Source organism: Centruroides sculpturatus, unplaced genomic scaffold (genome assembly GCF_000671375.1).
Source record: "Centruroides sculpturatus isolate CEXI.00-Female unplaced genomic scaffold, Cexi_2.0 scaffold274, whole genome shotgun sequence".
Taxonomy (NCBI): Eukaryota; Metazoa; Arthropoda; class Arachnida; order Scorpiones; family Buthidae; genus Centruroides; species Centruroides sculpturatus.
The window spans coordinates 341,277-358,987 of record NW_019384458.1 but is presented as its reverse complement, the minus strand read 5'-3'; the positions used below and the strand labels follow the sequence as shown (position 1 = coordinate 358,987).

Sequence of the window (17,711 nt, the reverse complement as noted above, 5' to 3'; positions counted from 1 at the left end):
ATTACTGATATTATAGATAACATCATAAAATTTCATATTTTTTGCCCGTTACGTACAAACGTAATTCTTCTGTATTTAAAATAGTAAACTTATAAAATGGCGAATCATGGCACAGGCCCAAGAAGCGCGCGCCAGAGGTTTCCGAAAGTTAGCAGCTTCTTTTTGAAGGCCTCAAAAGTAGTGTGGGCCTCCGAGTGCTCGAACTGCCACCTAGTATATAAAAGAATTACAATACTTACGTTCGTTCCAATCTGTTAGAGAAGCAACTTTACTGTTACGTTTACTCTTAACTACTAATTGATTAAAAGTTTTCTTATTTTCTCCTATTTCTTGTTCGCTTCTTTTCCTTTCTTGCACTGTTTTACTCTTTGAATTTTCATTAAAACCTTTCGAGTTTTTATCCAGATCTTTTGTTTTATTTGATGACGATTCGGAATTTCCAGCTTGGTTAATTGAGTGGCATTTCACTAAGAGAACTGAATTGATTTCTGCAAAAAACAATAATAAATTATTTTTTAAAATACTTTAAAGTAACTGATAAGATAGAAAGTTTAAAATTATTTAAATTCGAAAATTTAATTTAAAATAATTTAAGTACGCTTTACGTGTATTCGGTTAGCACAAAGTACAAAAATACATTCTGATACGTATCACTGCGTGTTAAATAACAGAGACAGAATCAATTTAAATTATAACAAATTAAGGATCTTCCACCTCGATATAACGTTTAATATTATATACGTTATTTTAAGACTTTAATTATAATCTAAATTACTCATTTTAGCTAAGTAAATATTAGTTTTAATTAGCTTACGCCCTGATACCGCCATATTTCGTATCCTGCAGCGTTATCTCTCGAAAGAGTTGATATTGAATTGATTAATTCGATTGTTTATATAAACGATAAAAATATCGAATGAAAACATCTGGAATAATTTTATTATATTGCTTAATTTTATAAATTCGGCCTTCAAAATAATTAAATAATATTATTTAAATATTCCTCTCTAAAAATCGTTTCTTCAACACTAAAAACTTACGAAAGAACAATGAAAGATTATCATAATTGCATTGTTATTATTATCTAAATTATGATAATCTCTGATTTTATTATAATTAATTCTAAAAATAATGTTTGCCATATTTAAAATTCGGTTAGATTTAATTAATGTATTTAAAAGTATAATTCTCTGAAAACAAATATAATTTAATTAATTAACACGTGAGTGGATTTAATTGTAAATTTTTATCCAGAAAATATACAATTTTTAAACTTATTAATTTAATTATATAATAATTTTTCATGATACGTAGTTTTTATATCAGATTTATTTTATATCAACAACATGATACGGAATTATTTTTAATGTCACGAGTATAACATTCAAAATTACATCACAATTTCAGTATAAGTAGTAGTTACGACTGATTCTTTCTAACTTTGTAATCTGTCTGTTTGTCTGTCCTAAATTCAATTTATATATATATATAGTAACTTGTGTTTTTTGTTTATCTTTTGTCAGATATGTGATTGTATGAAAAGATAAATTCGTATATCAGAAATATAAATGGTAATTTTTATTAATACGTCATTTTTGGAGAGTTTTATGTTTTCAGATTTCTATAAAATTACTAATACAAATTAATCATAAAATGGGATTCATTTAATTATTTTTAAAATATTACCCTCCCCCTCTCTTCAACATATAAAGATCTTTCAATCTAATTATTAATAATAAAAAAACTATTTATTATTTTATTACTGTATTAATAATAACTGTTTTATTAACATAAACATATTGAAAAAGGTTGGTTAACTAAATTGGTTTATTCCATCGAAATTTATAAAAGAAAAAACATCAAGAAACGTTAATAGTGGAAATGGGTATGATTTTTACAAGTAAAAGAATTATCCACTCACTTAATTACTCCGAAACCAATGGTTCCATTTTTCTGAAAATTTCTAGAAATATTTTCCCTTAATACATAAACTACCTTGCAAAATTTCAGAAACTTCCTACAAAAGGCACAGAAGTTATTAAGCTTGAAAGTGAGTAAAAAATCAGGCCCCACACACAAACATCAGACAGAACAACTCCTAACTTATTTTTTCATTTCTTGTCGTTTCGAGGTCCCCGAGGATCCAAAAATGTAAAAAAATTACGGGGTCATTTTTTTACTCATGGCCACACTTTCCTTCTGTTATGTAACAGACGAAAGAGTAAAAATGTAAACTATTTACAGTATACTGCATATTTTATTCTCATCCCGAGAATGAAAATATTTGAGAAGCACTTTTCTAAGCATCTTACACGAATGACGTTATTTAAATAAGCTTCATTATACAGTGGTGCTTCATACTTCGAACTTAATTCATTCCTGGAGAGTTATTCGAACTCTGAAGCGTTCGAAGTACGAGGTAGCACTGTATTTTCAATTCTCATTCCATAAGTGCAAGCCGGATATTTCCACGATAAACTTACTGATAACAAATATCTTACTGAGAATAGATAAAAAATACTATGCATACAACACGAAATATTAAAAATAAGTTTATATAATTAAATGCAACAGTTTTATACAGTATAGTCTTTGTACAGTCTAGTATAGTCTATACCAAAACGATTTCAAATTAATGTTTCATTATACTGTACATTTTTTTTAAAGTAAATTTATAGGATTATAAATAAATTAACAAATATTTGATTGTTTTATCAGTCTAAAATTTTAAAATGAGAAATTAATTGATATTTTTAGCCTATGATAAGATTTATGTATAATCTATACAAGTTTAAGGCCTACCAGTGGCCGAGTGGTTAATTCTTATACAGTAGAATATATTCGTGTAAACATGATCAGTTTACCGGTAAAAAATTTCATACAATTTGAAATTGCATGAAATTTGAATTTCGTATAGAAAAACAGAAGTTTCCGAATATAATTTAGTTTTAGTAATTGAAAATTCAAAGGAACGTTAAAAGTATTTCTATGTGAAACTGAGAAAGAAACTCGACAAAATAAATAATTTTTTTAAATATTTTTTTTTTTTTGCAATTACTTGCAGTAAAATAATTTGTTTCTTTTACATTTTAGAAATAATAATTTCACAGAAATGCAGTTTTAAGAACAATCATGATTCAGGTTTATAAAATTTATCTTAAATAATAAAAACTAATTTAAATTTATGCCACGTAGTAAAAGTTCTGTTAAATCCATTAAAAAATTTACTATTAAATAAATTTATTTGCATTAAACGCGTTTAAATGAAATTATGACATTAATGGTTTTTATTTTCATTTCAAAATACATTTTAAAACATTTTATATAAAGTAATTTTACTGATTTATATAATTTCAATACTGTATAAGTATGTCTTTTTTTTTTTTTTGGTCGATAATATAATTTTAATTTATGCAAAGTTGGGTCGCCTTAACTTCTATGTACAGTACAATGCATAATGTACTGTACGGTGTCCTCTTTTCTATAGCCTACGGACACCGTTGATGGGTACACATTACACATCTTAGCTAATTAATGCACAATTATTTTTTAATTATAATAACGAAAGAAAATAAATGAATAAAAGTTTTATTCGCTTTATAAGTACAAAATATTAATATATATGTTACAGTCAAAACCCGTTTTTAGTTAGAACGCGTTTTAACTAGTTGAAACTAGTTTATACTGAATGTCTTTGTTATAACCCGTTTTGTCTAGTTGAAACTAGTTTATACTGGATGTATTTGTTAAAACCCGTTTTAACTCAATGAATTTCAGTCAAAACTAGTTTTAACTCAAATTCATTTTTGACTACAGTAAATTTTAGTTTTAACTAGACAAAACGAGTTTTGTCTAGTTAATTTGCTGCTGTACATGTTTTGATTTTAGATAAAACTAGTTTTAACTTTTAACATTAGTTAAAACTAATTTTAGCTACATAAATATGTTTGGGGGAAATAAATAAAGTTATGTATAGTGATTCGGCGGAAGATGCCTAACATTTTGCTTATGAAGGAAATTACAGCGCTAATTTGGGTTTAGGAGCCCTCTAATGAAAATATCATATTCTGGAGTATGTTTTTCAAATAAAACTTTGGAGTTTATTTTAAAAAATTGTATACTGTGTTTGCAATGACGACTTTTTCACTGTCTGGCATTTTAGGCATCTCACCCCAAGTATCCGGGTGAGATGCCAAATGCCATTAGGATAAGATAACAAATATAATTGCATAAAATTAATTTTTGAATTTCTTAACCAAATTTAATTTATTGCATATGTAGTACAAAGTACTTCATAGTAAGTATAACAGCACAGTATAAGTATTGTTAAGTTTCCGCCCGTTCTAACGTGTTCTATAGCTAGCTGAAAGCTTTTTTCAGTCCAAAAACTTTTTTGAGAAGTCCTTATATAATTTCTATGCATATCCTGCAATAAAACGAGAAAACAAAAGTTTATTAAAAATAGGCATATTGGAAATCAATTAACAAAAAATAGGCACGTTACCCCAAGAAAAATGTGGCATATTTTCCATTTGTTGGGGTAAGATGCCTAGTAGAGTCACGTGCTCCAGCATGTCCGATCGGGATCGGCGGTAGCTGACAATGGAAACTTTAGAACCTTAACTACATCACACATTAATTGTTTTTAGCAATTTTTAATAAATTCCATTTTAACTTTTAGTTTAAAATAATTCTAGAAACATTTCACAACAAAAACTTCGTTCTTATCTAGCTTTTATTCTTCTCGGATGTAGAAAATGAAGTAACGGTAGCCAACTACAGCTTTCCACACTCAATATTAGCCCAACGATCCATCATACAAATACATGACAATATGTGACGTCACCGTTTAAAAATATAAAAAACTATGCATCTTTCCCCGCTTAAGATGGTAATCTTACCCCGAATCACTCTATATGTTGCAGTCAAAACCAGTTTTTAGTTAGAATGCGTTTTAACCAGTTGAAACTAGTTTATACTGGATGTCTTTGATAAAATTCGTTTTGTCTAGTTAAAACTAGAATTTACTGTAGTCAAAAATGAATTTGAGTTTAAACTAGTTTTAACTGAAATTCATTGAGTTAAAACGGGTTTTAACAAAGACATCCAGTACAAACTAGTTTCAACTAGACAAAACGGGTTATAACAAAGACATTCAGTATAAACTAGTTTCAACTAGTTAAAACGCGTTCTAACTAAAAACGGGTTTTGACTGTAACATATATATGAAGAAGATTCGGTGAATTGCGCATTCAAAGAAACTATTAACACGCAGATTATTATTTTATATACTTTTAAGAATCTGCTGGAAGTAAATAGTATTTTGTCCATTAGTTTAATGATGAAGTCATGGAATGTATTTTCATTTAAATTTAGAGTACTTAATGACTTTTCCTATACAAGACACCTTAAATTTGTAATGTAGTGATACATTTCAAAATATATTCTCGCCAGTCGTCACTCATCTAATATATTCAAGAAACAAACTTATCAAATAAATATTTAGAACTATTTTTATGTATATTTTGAATAAATTATTCAAAAGTTTATCCCAGATAAATTTAATATTCTATAATACATACAAAAATATAGGCCATCGATAGCTTATATTAATGAAAAAGTATAGCGGTTAGATCACTTTATATGCAATATATTTATTATTATAATTAATATTATTATCTGTAACGTAGCCATACGTCCCGATTTAGGCGGGACATTCTCACGTTTGAGCTTCGTGTCCCGCTGTCTCTTAAATACTTGGCCAAACGTTTTAGGGGGACGACGTCCCTCATAAATATAGATTTTCGTTGCACGCGATTCGTTGACTGGACAACGCTAGTATATTACACATTGACAGCCAATTGAACAATCTGTCAGAAGATGGGATTGCTCTCGCGTGTATTATAGCTATAACTTCTAAGTCAACCAATAGTCCAATACAATACTCCAATATAGTTTCAATGATATCACTGATGCTGCCATCTGCAGTTTCCTCTATTCCGTGGGTCTAACGCACTCACTTAAAGAATTTCCCATGTGAATATTACATGCACAAGCGAAACCCAGCTTATGGTTGCAACGTTGAAGACAATGATTCTGGTGAAGTGTAACTTTGATGCCTTTCCGTATTGGGAACTCGTGCGAGAAACAGTGCGAAACACTCAGCGAAAAATTCACTTATCAATGAAATATTGTGCAACAAATGTGCTTTCAGCAAGGATGCAGTTTCGACCAAATCATCTATTGAGCAGCAGGAAGGTGACGAGTCTTGAACAATTTGAATTTACAATTGTCACAATTCGGATTTTGTAGTTTCTTGGTAGCTTGTATATTCTGAAATGTATCCTACCCCGATGTCCACTGTGCTTATTATAAGCTCGCAAGTAATTGTGTTACTGAATCAATGGAGGTTTAAAAATTAAACAGTTTAATGAAGATGTAAGCGGATGCCGATCGGAAAAGAAAAAATCAGTCCCTCTCCCGAATATCCTGTGTGACCATCTTATTCTTGTTAATTTGCAGGCGGTGTAAATTGTAGTGTACAAAGCAAAACACAGTAAGGCCGTTGAGGAGTGTAGATGGAGTCAAATATACAATGCACGAAATCATGACTTGCAACAAATATGGCTACTTCATTATATATTAGACAATATTATATATTTTTTTAATTACACAAAAATATTCATTGTTATTAGTATTTAATAAAATACAACATACAGTGTTATAAACGTATTATTCAAAAAACTACGAAATTATATTTGATTTAAACTTATTTGTTCGGTTTATGATTCTTTCCTAACGACACGTTATACACAACCTTTTCACTATTAAAACTGAAACTGAACTAACCTTGCTGCACAGAAAATATAAATTTAAGTCAAATTCATAAACAATAAGTACGAACTAAAAGGTAATCCTTAGCAGGATACGATAGGCTAAATCAGTGATGACTAAACTTTTCGACTGGTGGGCCAAATTGCGCACGAGTCGGAGGTAAACAGACCATAAATATTTTGTATCTTCCATTTCTACGTACGAAAAGTAGGCTTATTTTTATCATAACTGATGTGTCAAGTATACTCGCAAGACCTATTTGGTCCGGGTAGCTTAGACACCATTAATTTATATCATTAGCAGATTTTTACATCGTTTTTAGTGAATTTATTAATAAAATTAGTGCAAAACTATAAAATGATACTAATAACTTAATTACTAAATGTGTAATATATAAAATCATAACTGTATATTATATTACCTTTCTTTTTCGGTTTACTTTTACAAAACGGCATGATATTAATCCACCCAAGTCAATCCTGCAAATGAGTAGAATAAAAAAAATATGTATATATATATAGGCATATATATGTAATTTTTTTTATTTAAATATTTGTTTAATAGAAAATTTATCATAATCCAGGAAATACCTGATGTATTTCGACGTTCCGATCGATTAAATTTGATAATGAACACTTCATTACAATTAAATTAATATATTAACCGAAAATTTAATCATTTTAAACAAAGGTTTCCTCACAAAATATCACTGAAAATTTATTAAACAATTCGTAAATAATTAGAATATTGAAATTTATATAAAATAAGAATTTAATAACTTTAAACGTAACTATTCTGTTAAAAATATTATTAAAAAATTTCTAATTTAAAAAATTATACATTTAATAAGGACGCTTAAAGTTCGTCCATTGAGAATTTTTTTTTGTATATTATCTAAGTGAAACGTAATTTTTATTGAAATTCCAATATGTATATGAGCAGAAAATATTTGTAAAATGCGTTACTTACTTGGTCTACCGTGCAAATATCCTGTTTGTAATGAATAAAAATTACTCCTATTAATGTGACAATCGACAGAAATAAATATCCAAGTGTTGTCTTAACCACACAACTATTCCTTTTTGCACTTTGCACAGAAAATAGGTGGTTCAGTAGATAAGTGTTTACTGATAATGATATAATGTCGATACAGACCTATGAATTTTTTTTTCTTTTTTTTAAATATTAGCGAGTCGAGATATATTTTCTGTATTGGCATTTATATTTTTAATTTTATTAAACATATTTTTCAATTTTAAGTATCAGAAACCACATAAAAATTATCAGAAACCTTAACATTTATTGCATTCCAACGGAAACATTTTAGTTTCAATTAAAATTTTATATTACTGACGAATGTCCGTATCTTAAGAATTTTTATTTTAATACGTTAAAAATAAATAAATAAATAATTAAATTTTTAATTGAAATTTTCTAATAAATAAGTATAATTTACCTCCCGTGCTGATGTGTGTTATATTTATTTACGAAGAAAATATTAAGAAAGATTTTATAGTAGATATTTAATCTCTCCCACCATAGTTTTGTGTTTGATTTAAATGGAAAAAATGCTTATTTAATACTTTTATATTACAATTCGGAATAATAATTAATGAAAATTTAATATTGGAATGTAAATAGAAACGAAAATAAATTGAAATTCTTATCGTAGGAAGTACAAACATTGTAATTAGCTCGGCTACTGCCATCAACGTAAATATTTATTATTCAGTGACCGAAAAAACGTTCGACCGGTTACGTAAATAAATCTATGAAATATTTTGTTACGTGTTACTAAAAAATAAGTCACTTTGACATTTTTAATACAGTTTTTTTTTATTTTTAAAAAGTGTATTATAAACAGTAATACGTGATTATGGTTAAAATACAGTTTTCTATTTTTCTTTTTTTTTTTTTTTTAGATTATCAACGACTTTTCCTCATATTTTTCAAACAGTTTCCCAAAGCATGTCTTATATTCCTATTGATTTTGATTTGAAATTACCAGGAATTTAAGGAGATTCGGAATTTAAACCGGTTCTTAAGAATTTCTACATGAAATCCTTAATATTCAATTGGACAGGTTATTATGGATTTCTATAATAGATTTATAATAAGGATTTCATGTAGAAATTCTTAACAACCGTTTTAAATTCTGACAGTGTTATAGATAAACCATTATCGCTCCGTCAACGTCTCGTGCTTTTTCTATAAATCCGTTACTATTATAAAAATTATGTAGAAGAATATACAAGGAAATAAAATATCATTTTCTAGTATATTCTATATAATTTTTTCAACGCCTTCATGCTTCTTTAGGTTTTGCCAAGTTTTCCTGTTATCTTTGAGTTAATGCTGTAACAACCTAACTTTTTGAAGGTTGTTCCGCTTGTTCGTTACTTCATTTTTTCTATACATTTGACTTTTCTTTCTCATCCAGTTTTCTTTTTTATTTCTACACTTGTGGTAATTACATTTTAACTTTCCTCTTCTTCTTTGTTCTAGTATTTTTCCTCGGTAATAAGCTGAGGGAAAATACTAGAACTTTAATCTTTCTTCAGTTATCCGTGATTTTCTCGGATTTACTTCCCTTTTTTCTAGAAACTTGTCTGCTGCTTCTATCGGTCCCTTCTTTATCTTTTTCCAGTTAATTTCATCATTAGTTAATGTTATTGCTTATTCATTCGTTTCCTTTTCTAAATTTACTTCTGTTTGTATATTTTAAAATGTTCTTATATTCCACATCTTTTTCTGTTTACTACATTCTCTTTTCTCTTTTATTGTTTTTATACGACTTTAAATACTTGAATAAGTTTAATATACTAAAAATAAATACAACTTAAAGCCTAAAAAGGAAGGTCGTCTCCGTGAGTATTTGTGTTTTTTAATGAACTGCTGATGGTGTAAACAACGAAAAAATGACTGAAACAAAGAATTATTCTTCGTAAAAAGTTGTATTTATTTTTAGTATATTAATATTAAATAATCGTTGACCATGTAAACTTACTTTTTACTTAACTTGAATAAGTGATCATACAATAGGGGAAATTTAATATATTTCTGCATGTCAATTCAGCAATATTAAAAACTTTTTTGATTTTATAACATTCGCAACTTACTGAAACTATAGAAAATATAATATACATTAGAAGGAACTATTAGGCATTACTTGATATAATGCTTCTCCGTAAATTAAGTCTCTTTCTTTGTATAATTTCAAACATTTCTAAATTGCTAATTAATAAAATTATTTCTGTATTACCACGTCGATTGAATAAAGTCTAAAGTAGTATAAATATTTCTTTTGAATTAATAATTTATTTGTTCACAAGTCACAATTACAACCGTAATATTTTTTTCTGCCACGCCTGCCAATAGCATTTATCAAGGAGAAATATAAATCTGAGAACATATCGTATTATTCACTTAGAAAAAATTTCAAAAGTAAACCGTATTAAGTTAAAATAAAACTTTAGCGAAATTTCAGCAAATAGTTGTAGACGGTCCTAGAACGATTAGATAAGTCATATCTAGAATCACATGAAAAAGTCTGATACGAGTTTGACTCTTGTGTATATAAGACGATGAAGAATAGAAAATTAAGAGTTCAGAGTCAGTAGTTGCTGCTCCATCCAGGAAAATTACTCCGCTAAGGTAAGATTTTCTTTCTTAGATATACAGTAAACCTTATTACCCTTTTATACATTTGTGAATTTAAAGAAATGTTTCTTAAATTCTGCCTTCAATAGAGGATAATTAAATTTCTCTTCGCAGATGAAAGCAATTGTGTTCACTTGTCTTCTCGTCGCCATTACGGCAAAAACACTTCCTTTTAATCCCGATTACGACAAAGATTGGGAAATATTTAAGGTTTTCGATTTCGATTATTAATTAAGCGAAACAATTTTTCCTGCTTACTTCTAAAAAATATATTAACGATATTTATTAATATTGATTACAAGGCAAAATTTAACAAAACTTACGAGAATAACGAAGAACTCGCCAGACGTCTGATTTGGGAAGAAAAGTTGGCAGCAATTACAAAACATAACATTGAATACGATTTAGGATTGCACACGTTTACAACAGGACTCAACCAATTTTCTGATATGGTACTAAATACGGCAATTATGATTAAAAGATTTTATGTAAACTATACAATGCATAAGTAATAACTAATAATTTTCTATTTTTAGACCCACGAAGAGTTCGTACAGAAAATGAATGGACTGAAAAGACCAGTGAATATCACTTCTAAGCCCTTATATACTTTCACGCGCCTGTCTAATGTAATTTTGCCGGACTCAGTTGACTGGAGAAAAGAAGGTTATGTCACGCCAGTCAAAGATCAAGTATAGAAGAATGCGTTATTCAACGATTTTCTATAATAGAATTCATTTAACTACTTTTAAATCGTTTACCTTTTAGGGGCAGTGTGGTTCTTGTTGGGCTTTTTCGGCCACGGGATCTTTAGAAGGGCAACACAAAAAGAAAACTGGTAAACTGGTTTCCTTGAGCGAACAGAATTTGGTAGATTGTTCTGGGAAGGAAGGTGAGGTTATTTTATTGTTGGTAATTTTAATTATATTTCGTTTAAATAAATGACAAAATATTTCCGAAAGCCTTTGAATATGTAAAGTAATAAGTTAAATTATTATTTAATAGATTGATATTCATTTCACCATTGATATTCGTGAATTCTCCATTTTGTGTTAGTCATTGTTAGGGATTCTTACAATGGCTTTATTGTAATTTTAAAGTGAATATAAAATTCACAATAATATACTCAAGGCAAAGCGTATTAAGCCTCGGGATTTGCTATACTCCAATCATAACTTAATATAGATTTTTTAAACAAAAGCATCACGTACGATATTTTATATTAAAATACAAAAGAGAATCATCTTTAATTATTGTTTTACATTATAAATTTAAAGATAATGAAGGTTGCGAAGGAGGACTGATGGATAATGCATTTGAATATGTAAAAGTAAATAAAGGCATCGACACCGAAGATTCTTATCCGTACGAAGCTATGGTGAGAATCTTTTCATAATTATGCTATACTAACCTTATTTTTTCATATTGTTACAGATACTTTTGTTTTACACGATTTGGCACGTTTAAATTGCCATTTTTAATCTTTATGTAATTTTGCAACTCTTGTTCATGTGAGCGAAGGATTGTAGAAATATTGCAAAATTTACAACAAATAGTTCAAGATTTCAACATGTAAAAAAATACTTGTGAAATGACACACGAAATTGTCGAATTACTCGAGAGATTTTAAAAGTTTTCGAAAGGATTATACTGTTATCGGATAACTTTACTAAAAGTTAGCACAATTTATGAGAATGGGATATATATTTTGTTATTAGAGTAGACCTAAATGATTTATCAATTATGACACGGATTACATGATTAATATTTATCATGGCAAATATTAGAATATAGCAGAAATTAATAAACATATTGTAATATTAGAATAAAAATTCCGGAGATTATAATCGAAAAACACAACTTAATTGGTGTTTTAATATGTTTCTTACACAATGCAATAAGGCAGTGATTTTCAAAGTGGGGGTCTCGACCTTCAATGGGTCGTGAAAAATATTTGGGAGGTCGCAGAAAACTGATGACAGATCAATGTTTTCAAATATTTTTTTAAATTTACTATGGATTCATATTTAGAAATAGCAGATTCTTTTTGGCTTAGTGTGAAAGCAGAGTATTCACTACTCTCTGAATTATGAATTAGCAATGGCAACCACTTATTTATGCGAAATGGCATTTTTCAGTAATGATCAACATCAAAACAAAGCAGCGCTGTCGTCTTTGCAACATAGAAATCGCTATGAGACTGCACTGACTGATATCAAACCCAGGTTTAATTTATTGTGTCAAAATAAGCAGGCTCACAGCACATTAAATTTAATTTAAAATATGTTTAACTTAACTAATTGAGTTTACTAATATCGAAACATATACAAAGAAAATTTTGTTCACAGATGTACCAATGATAAGTTATTAATTTTTAATGATACTAAAAAAAATCTGCTATTAAAATTGAATGTTTCAATGCAATTAAACAAAATAAATTAACTCCTTTTGAATTTAAATCAATTCCCTCCTTCGTGATGTTTTTTTACACAAACCCATTTTTCAGGGGTTCTTTGAAATTTTTAAGTGCAAAAGGAGAGTCGTGGACCAAAAACTTTGAGAAACACACTGCAATAAGGTATTGCATAAAATATATTTCGGTTAACTCGTAAAGTGTATCAGGAAATAATTGCATCAGCGTACATAATTAGTGGCAAAAATCATTCTTGCACTTTTCAATACCTTTACACGAACATTTCAGGAACATATTCAGTTCCTAAAAAGAGAATTGTGTGTAATTTTTTTCAATTTCCTTCAGAACGACAAATGCAGATTTAAGCGTTCGTCTATCGGCGCTACTTGTACCGGTTACGTGGATGTTAAAAGTGGTGACGAAGAAGCCTTGAAACAAGCTGTAGCAACCATTGGTCCAATTTCAGTATCTATAGATGCTAGTGCGGACTCTTTCGCTTCTTACAGGTATATAATTTATACATATAATTTTATAATTTTAAACAGAGTATTTTAATTGTCATTTTTGGGATGGGCACTCTCGGCATATCATTCGTATTAATTTATTATAAAATTATTGTATATACATATGTAATTTATTATATCAAATATTTCTTGTTTATTAATTCTACTTCAATTATTTATAACAGCGGTGGTGTTTATTCCTCGTATATATGTAGCTCCACGGATCTAGATCACGGTGTATTGGTAGTTGGATACGGAACAACTAAAGACGGGAAAGATTATTGGTTGGTTAAAAACAGGTAGGAATATACAAATAAAGCAAAATTACTACTTTTAAATTGAAATTTTTCAACACTCAGAAAGTTTGTAAAACTTATTTTTTACTTTTTCCAGCTGGGGTACCAGTTGGGGTCTTAACGGGTATATCATGATGGCTCGGAATTGCAATAATATGTGCGGCATTGCGACTGATCCCTCTTATCCTCTGATGTAAAAAATTATATTGAAGACAATAAGCGAATATTTTTTATCGTTATTTCTTATATGAAAGAATATTTCTAATANCTGTGTACCAAATTTCAACTTTCAACTCCTAACCGTTTGGGCTCGTATCCATAATGTATATAGAAGTTTTAATCCTGTCTCTCTCCCCCCGGGAGGGAATTTCGAAAAATCCCTTCTTAGTGTGCGTTTTCCTGACGTACCCTATCTGTGTACCAAATTTCAACTTTCAACTCCTAACCGTTTGGGCTCTGCACTTATTATTATTATTTTTATCAAACCATTATAACATTCGTTGCAATAGCAAAAGTTTGTCGTCTAACGTAAAAAAAACTTTCAATTGGCATATTATCGCCGTCAATTCCTTTCGTTTCGGATCTTAAGAAGCCAGTTTCCACTGCGTTACGAAGTTGAAATGCTTAAAACGATAAACGATGTTCGATAGAGAAAGTAACAAAACGAAACGATTAGCAGAGAGTGGTTTCGATCCACCGACCTCTGGGTTATGGGCCCAGCACGCTCCCACTGCGCCACTCTGCTACGTGTAGTTCGTCGCTATCAAAGTTTAATATCATCAACGCCCTTTATACCCAACAGACACAAACACACACACACACACACACGTATATACATAGCCACTGAACTTTTTTGCCTTTTATTGATTTTTTGGTTCAAGGACTCACAAAACGTACAGATTTACTGGTACAAAATGTTTTAATCAAATGTGACACGATTCCCGCACTGTACTTTCCATTGCTATGTATTACATAACAGCCGGAAAAGTGAAAGTCACATCACAAAGGCTATTTAATATTCAAAAACGTTTTACTAAATGTGCTAGTATTTTATTCCTGCTTTTTACTAAATCTGTTAGATGTTAATTACTTAGATCTGTTAGATGTATTAAAAATTTCTAAAATTTTGTATTCAAGTTTATGCATTAGAGGGATTGATGCTATTAAACTCTGGTGGTTAAAAGTCGAGGGAATAAGGAGATAAGAGGGATCGTGTGTCATATCTCCAATAGGGTAGGACTTAATAACAATTTTACTCGCTATTAGCGGTTACAAGTTTCCATAAAACTCATCTATAACCTCAAAATTAAGCTTTTTGCCATTTTATAATAATTAGTAAATATAAAAAGTCTTTATAACAAAATCTCGTAACAGATGACGCCACTTACAATTTTATTTATTACAGCATGATTAATAAAATAAAAGTTTATTTTTAAGTAAAATCTCAAAAAGGAAAATTACGCAACTCGTTGCTTAATTTTTTTCATATTAGAATCAAATCAGAGATATAAGAAAACTATAATTTTTTAAAAGTTTAAGTCCATTTTCTGTACGAAAGAGTGATTAAATAAATGCATTCTATGTTCATTTTCAACGCACAAAAATACAGGGTCAGCCGAAAGTCAGTTAAAACTAAAAATTCATTTAAAAATGAAAAAGTGTCGTATTGAAGTATGGTTTTCACCATAAGTTTTCTGAATTTGCGGAATTTTTTTTTTTTTTGACAGGAAACAAATTGTAGTTCGAAAAGTTACTGATAGATGACCTGAAGGAAATCGTAAGTTACGGTGCCTTTAATAAAACAGTGGTGACAATGAGTATTACGTTTTTGATTGGTTGAACTAGTCACATGGGTTCACCTGCCATTAACAGGTTAATCAATCAATTTCCTTAATTGTACTAAGGAGTAATACATAACACGGGGTATCGAAAATTACAGAATTTTATTTAAATTTTTTTATTTACTTCAAACATCACTTGGTGTTTTTCATGTATAACTACTACTTCGAGAAATCAAAGTACAGTAGAGCGTCGTTTATTCGAATTAATTGGCGACAAGGGTTGTTTGTATAACTTATTTTTCGGATAACCGATTGCGTGCGAAAGGATATATTAACCTATCCCATGTTGAAATTTTTCTCCGTTGCGAGTCGCTTTGCGTTGAATTTTCGTCGATGTTAAGCCTAATGTAAACTTTTTAAAACAATAATTGTGGCTATTGTATCCTTAAAAATTATTTCTTTATTTTTTACAAACAAAATAAATATATTGAAAAATATAAAAACAAAAAAAATTATACTTTAGAAGTTAATCTAGTATCAGAAACGTTCGATTCAGCAGGGCACACAGTCCTCAGAAAAACACTACACAAAAGAGCCAGTGCTGCCAGCTAAAACACACACCAACAAAAAAATATTGAAATAGCTTAAGATATAGCCAAAGATTGCAGCGCCACAGCATTAGCGAAAATTTAAATTTGCAGACTGGAATTCTTTCGGATAACTGACGTTTCGGATAATCGACTTTCGGATAAACGACGCTCTACTGTACGTCTACTGGCGGATCGTGCACTCGAAGGGGCCCAAATGCACAATCTAGTTTTGAGGTTCCTTGTTCTAAATACTAAGCAATGCTATCAAATCAATTTATCTATAAGTGAGAATGTTTGTTCGCTAGGCACTCCTAGGCAATTCAACCAATTACTACGAAACTCAGCAGTTCTGTTAATACACTACTAGTTTAGATAACCTCTTCTTTTTCTTTCTTTTAACTCTTTCTCCGCTCTGTGGGCACTAAGAGGGCCTCTTTTACCAAGCACATTATGAATTCGGTCAGTCCCACAATTGGCAGCTGGGTGGTGAAGGACAGAGCCCGACATATCGGGACTGACCAAGTGCATGATACACCCCCTTGTCCCCTCGCTACGCCACTGCCTAAATATGGATCAGTTTTACATAAAAGATCTCGTGGGAGGCGTTTCCCTTTGGTAGGTTGCCCATGTGTCGCATTGCCATAATCGAATTATAACCAATAAACCTAATTACATTTTGATACTGGCACCCTTATTTTATAGTTTGCGGGCGCCGCAGATTATATAAGAGGTACAGTACAAGCTATGAAAAAGTGCATTACACATTATACAAGAAGCTTCAAACTATGATTCAACGACGGATAAATGTTCCCACAAGGTGACACTGNGATGCAATGCGAAACGTCTGTCGGCAGGTTGAACCATCCGGCGGCGCCCGAAAGCCAAGTACTCATAGTCGTGCTCTATTACAGAAGTTGACAGGACTAGAGAAATTAGGGAATCCCCACAGAGCTTCTTCTCAATTTGTACTTGTACGCATTCGAACAGTTCTATCGCGTATCAAATTGCAATTATTTTGTTAATAATTCTTCTGACATGGGTCTAAGTATAATTAATGATATTTTAACTTGGTTAGGATTTAAATCTGAAGCTTAAAGACGATTCGAGTAGCGAAACAGACATTGACGGTATTGATTTGTTTAATGAAATTAATACTTTAAAATTGCGTTTTCCAGAAAACAAGTCTAATGATCCACAAACCTTATTACAATACAGTATCTTTTTACTAATGACTTAATTTAAATATTTTCGAACATAGCAATAGCACTTACATTGCCGGTTTCAGTTGCATTTGGTGAAGGGTCCTTTTCAAAGTTAAAATTATAAAAAAACAATTTAAGATCAACAACGCACCAGCAAAGATTAAGTAATTTAGCTATATTTTCAATTGAACATGAAATCTTAGACTGCTTGGATACATGAAAATTGATAGCAGATTTCACAAACATAAAGGCAAGAGAAGTTCAATTTCTGTAGATAAATATTTATATGGTTTTACACTTAAGTAAATAAAAATAACTTAGTAATAATAAATAGTTCTTTTTGTAAAGTATTTCTTTTCTTTTTTCACACCTTTATGAGACAACACTAAAGAGCCTTTCTGGCAAGCTCAGCGCAGGTAGTCGTAGTTAAAC

The 17,711-nt window shown here is 29.8% G+C and overlaps 2 protein-coding genes and 1 non-coding gene across 5 annotated transcripts in view; 1 reads left to right on the top strand and 2 right to left on the bottom strand.

Annotated features, from left to right (window-relative positions):
- The window catches only part of LOC111620733 (cAMP-dependent protein kinase catalytic subunit gamma-like), a 13,220-nt gene extending 5,308 nt beyond the window's left edge, over window positions 1–7,912 (bottom strand). Inside the window, exons 1-4 of one of the 3 annotated variants that reach the window (XM_023362724.1) lie at window positions 7,804–7,912; window positions 7,425–7,543; window positions 7,256–7,313; window positions 240–488 (exon numbers count right to left, since the gene is read on the bottom strand). In XM_023362724.1, the coding sequence (XP_023218492.1) occupies window positions 240–488; window positions 7,256–7,289 (283 nt within the window). In that variant the 5' untranslated portion in view covers window positions 7,290–7,313; window positions 7,425–7,543; window positions 7,804–7,912. Of the gene's footprint in view, window positions 1–239; window positions 489–814; window positions 959–7,255; window positions 7,314–7,424; window positions 7,544–7,803 lie in introns of those variants that run through there. The other 2 variants (XM_023362722.1, XM_023362725.1) reach the window with 2 other exon arrangements.
- A 2,696-nt stretch (window positions 7,913–10,608) lies between these two features.
- On the top strand, window positions 10,609–13,967 carry LOC111620731 (cathepsin L1-like). The gene is made up of 8 exons (XM_023362720.1): window positions 10,609–10,704; window positions 10,797–10,946; window positions 11,031–11,186; window positions 11,263–11,386; window positions 11,772–11,872; window positions 13,253–13,413; window positions 13,596–13,709; window positions 13,804–13,967. Exons 1-8 carry the CDS (start codon window positions 10,609–10,611, stop codon window positions 13,901–13,903), a joined length of 1,002 nt encoding a protein of 333 aa, XP_023218488.1. The 3' UTR covers window positions 13,904–13,967.
- Window positions 13,968–14,379: 412 nt separating this feature from the next.
- Trnam-cau lies at window positions 14,380–14,451 on the bottom strand. Its single transcript has one exon. It is a non-coding gene; the product is annotated as a tRNA-Met (tRNA).
- Window positions 14,452–17,711: the final 3,260 nt, after the last annotated feature.

Coding starts and splice junctions, on each gene's coding strand:
- LOC111620731 (XM_023362720.1), top strand. CDS start 10,609: ATGAAAGCAATTGTGTTCACTTGTCTTCTCGTCGCCATTACGGCAAAA. Junction 10,705..10,796: donor AAGATTGGGAAATATTTAAG/GTTTTCGATTTC, acceptor ATTGATTACAAG/GCAAAATTTAACAAAACTTA. Junction 13,710..13,803: donor TATTGGTTGGTTAAAAACAG/GTAGGAATATAC, acceptor TACTTTTTCCAG/CTGGGGTACCAGTTGGGGTC.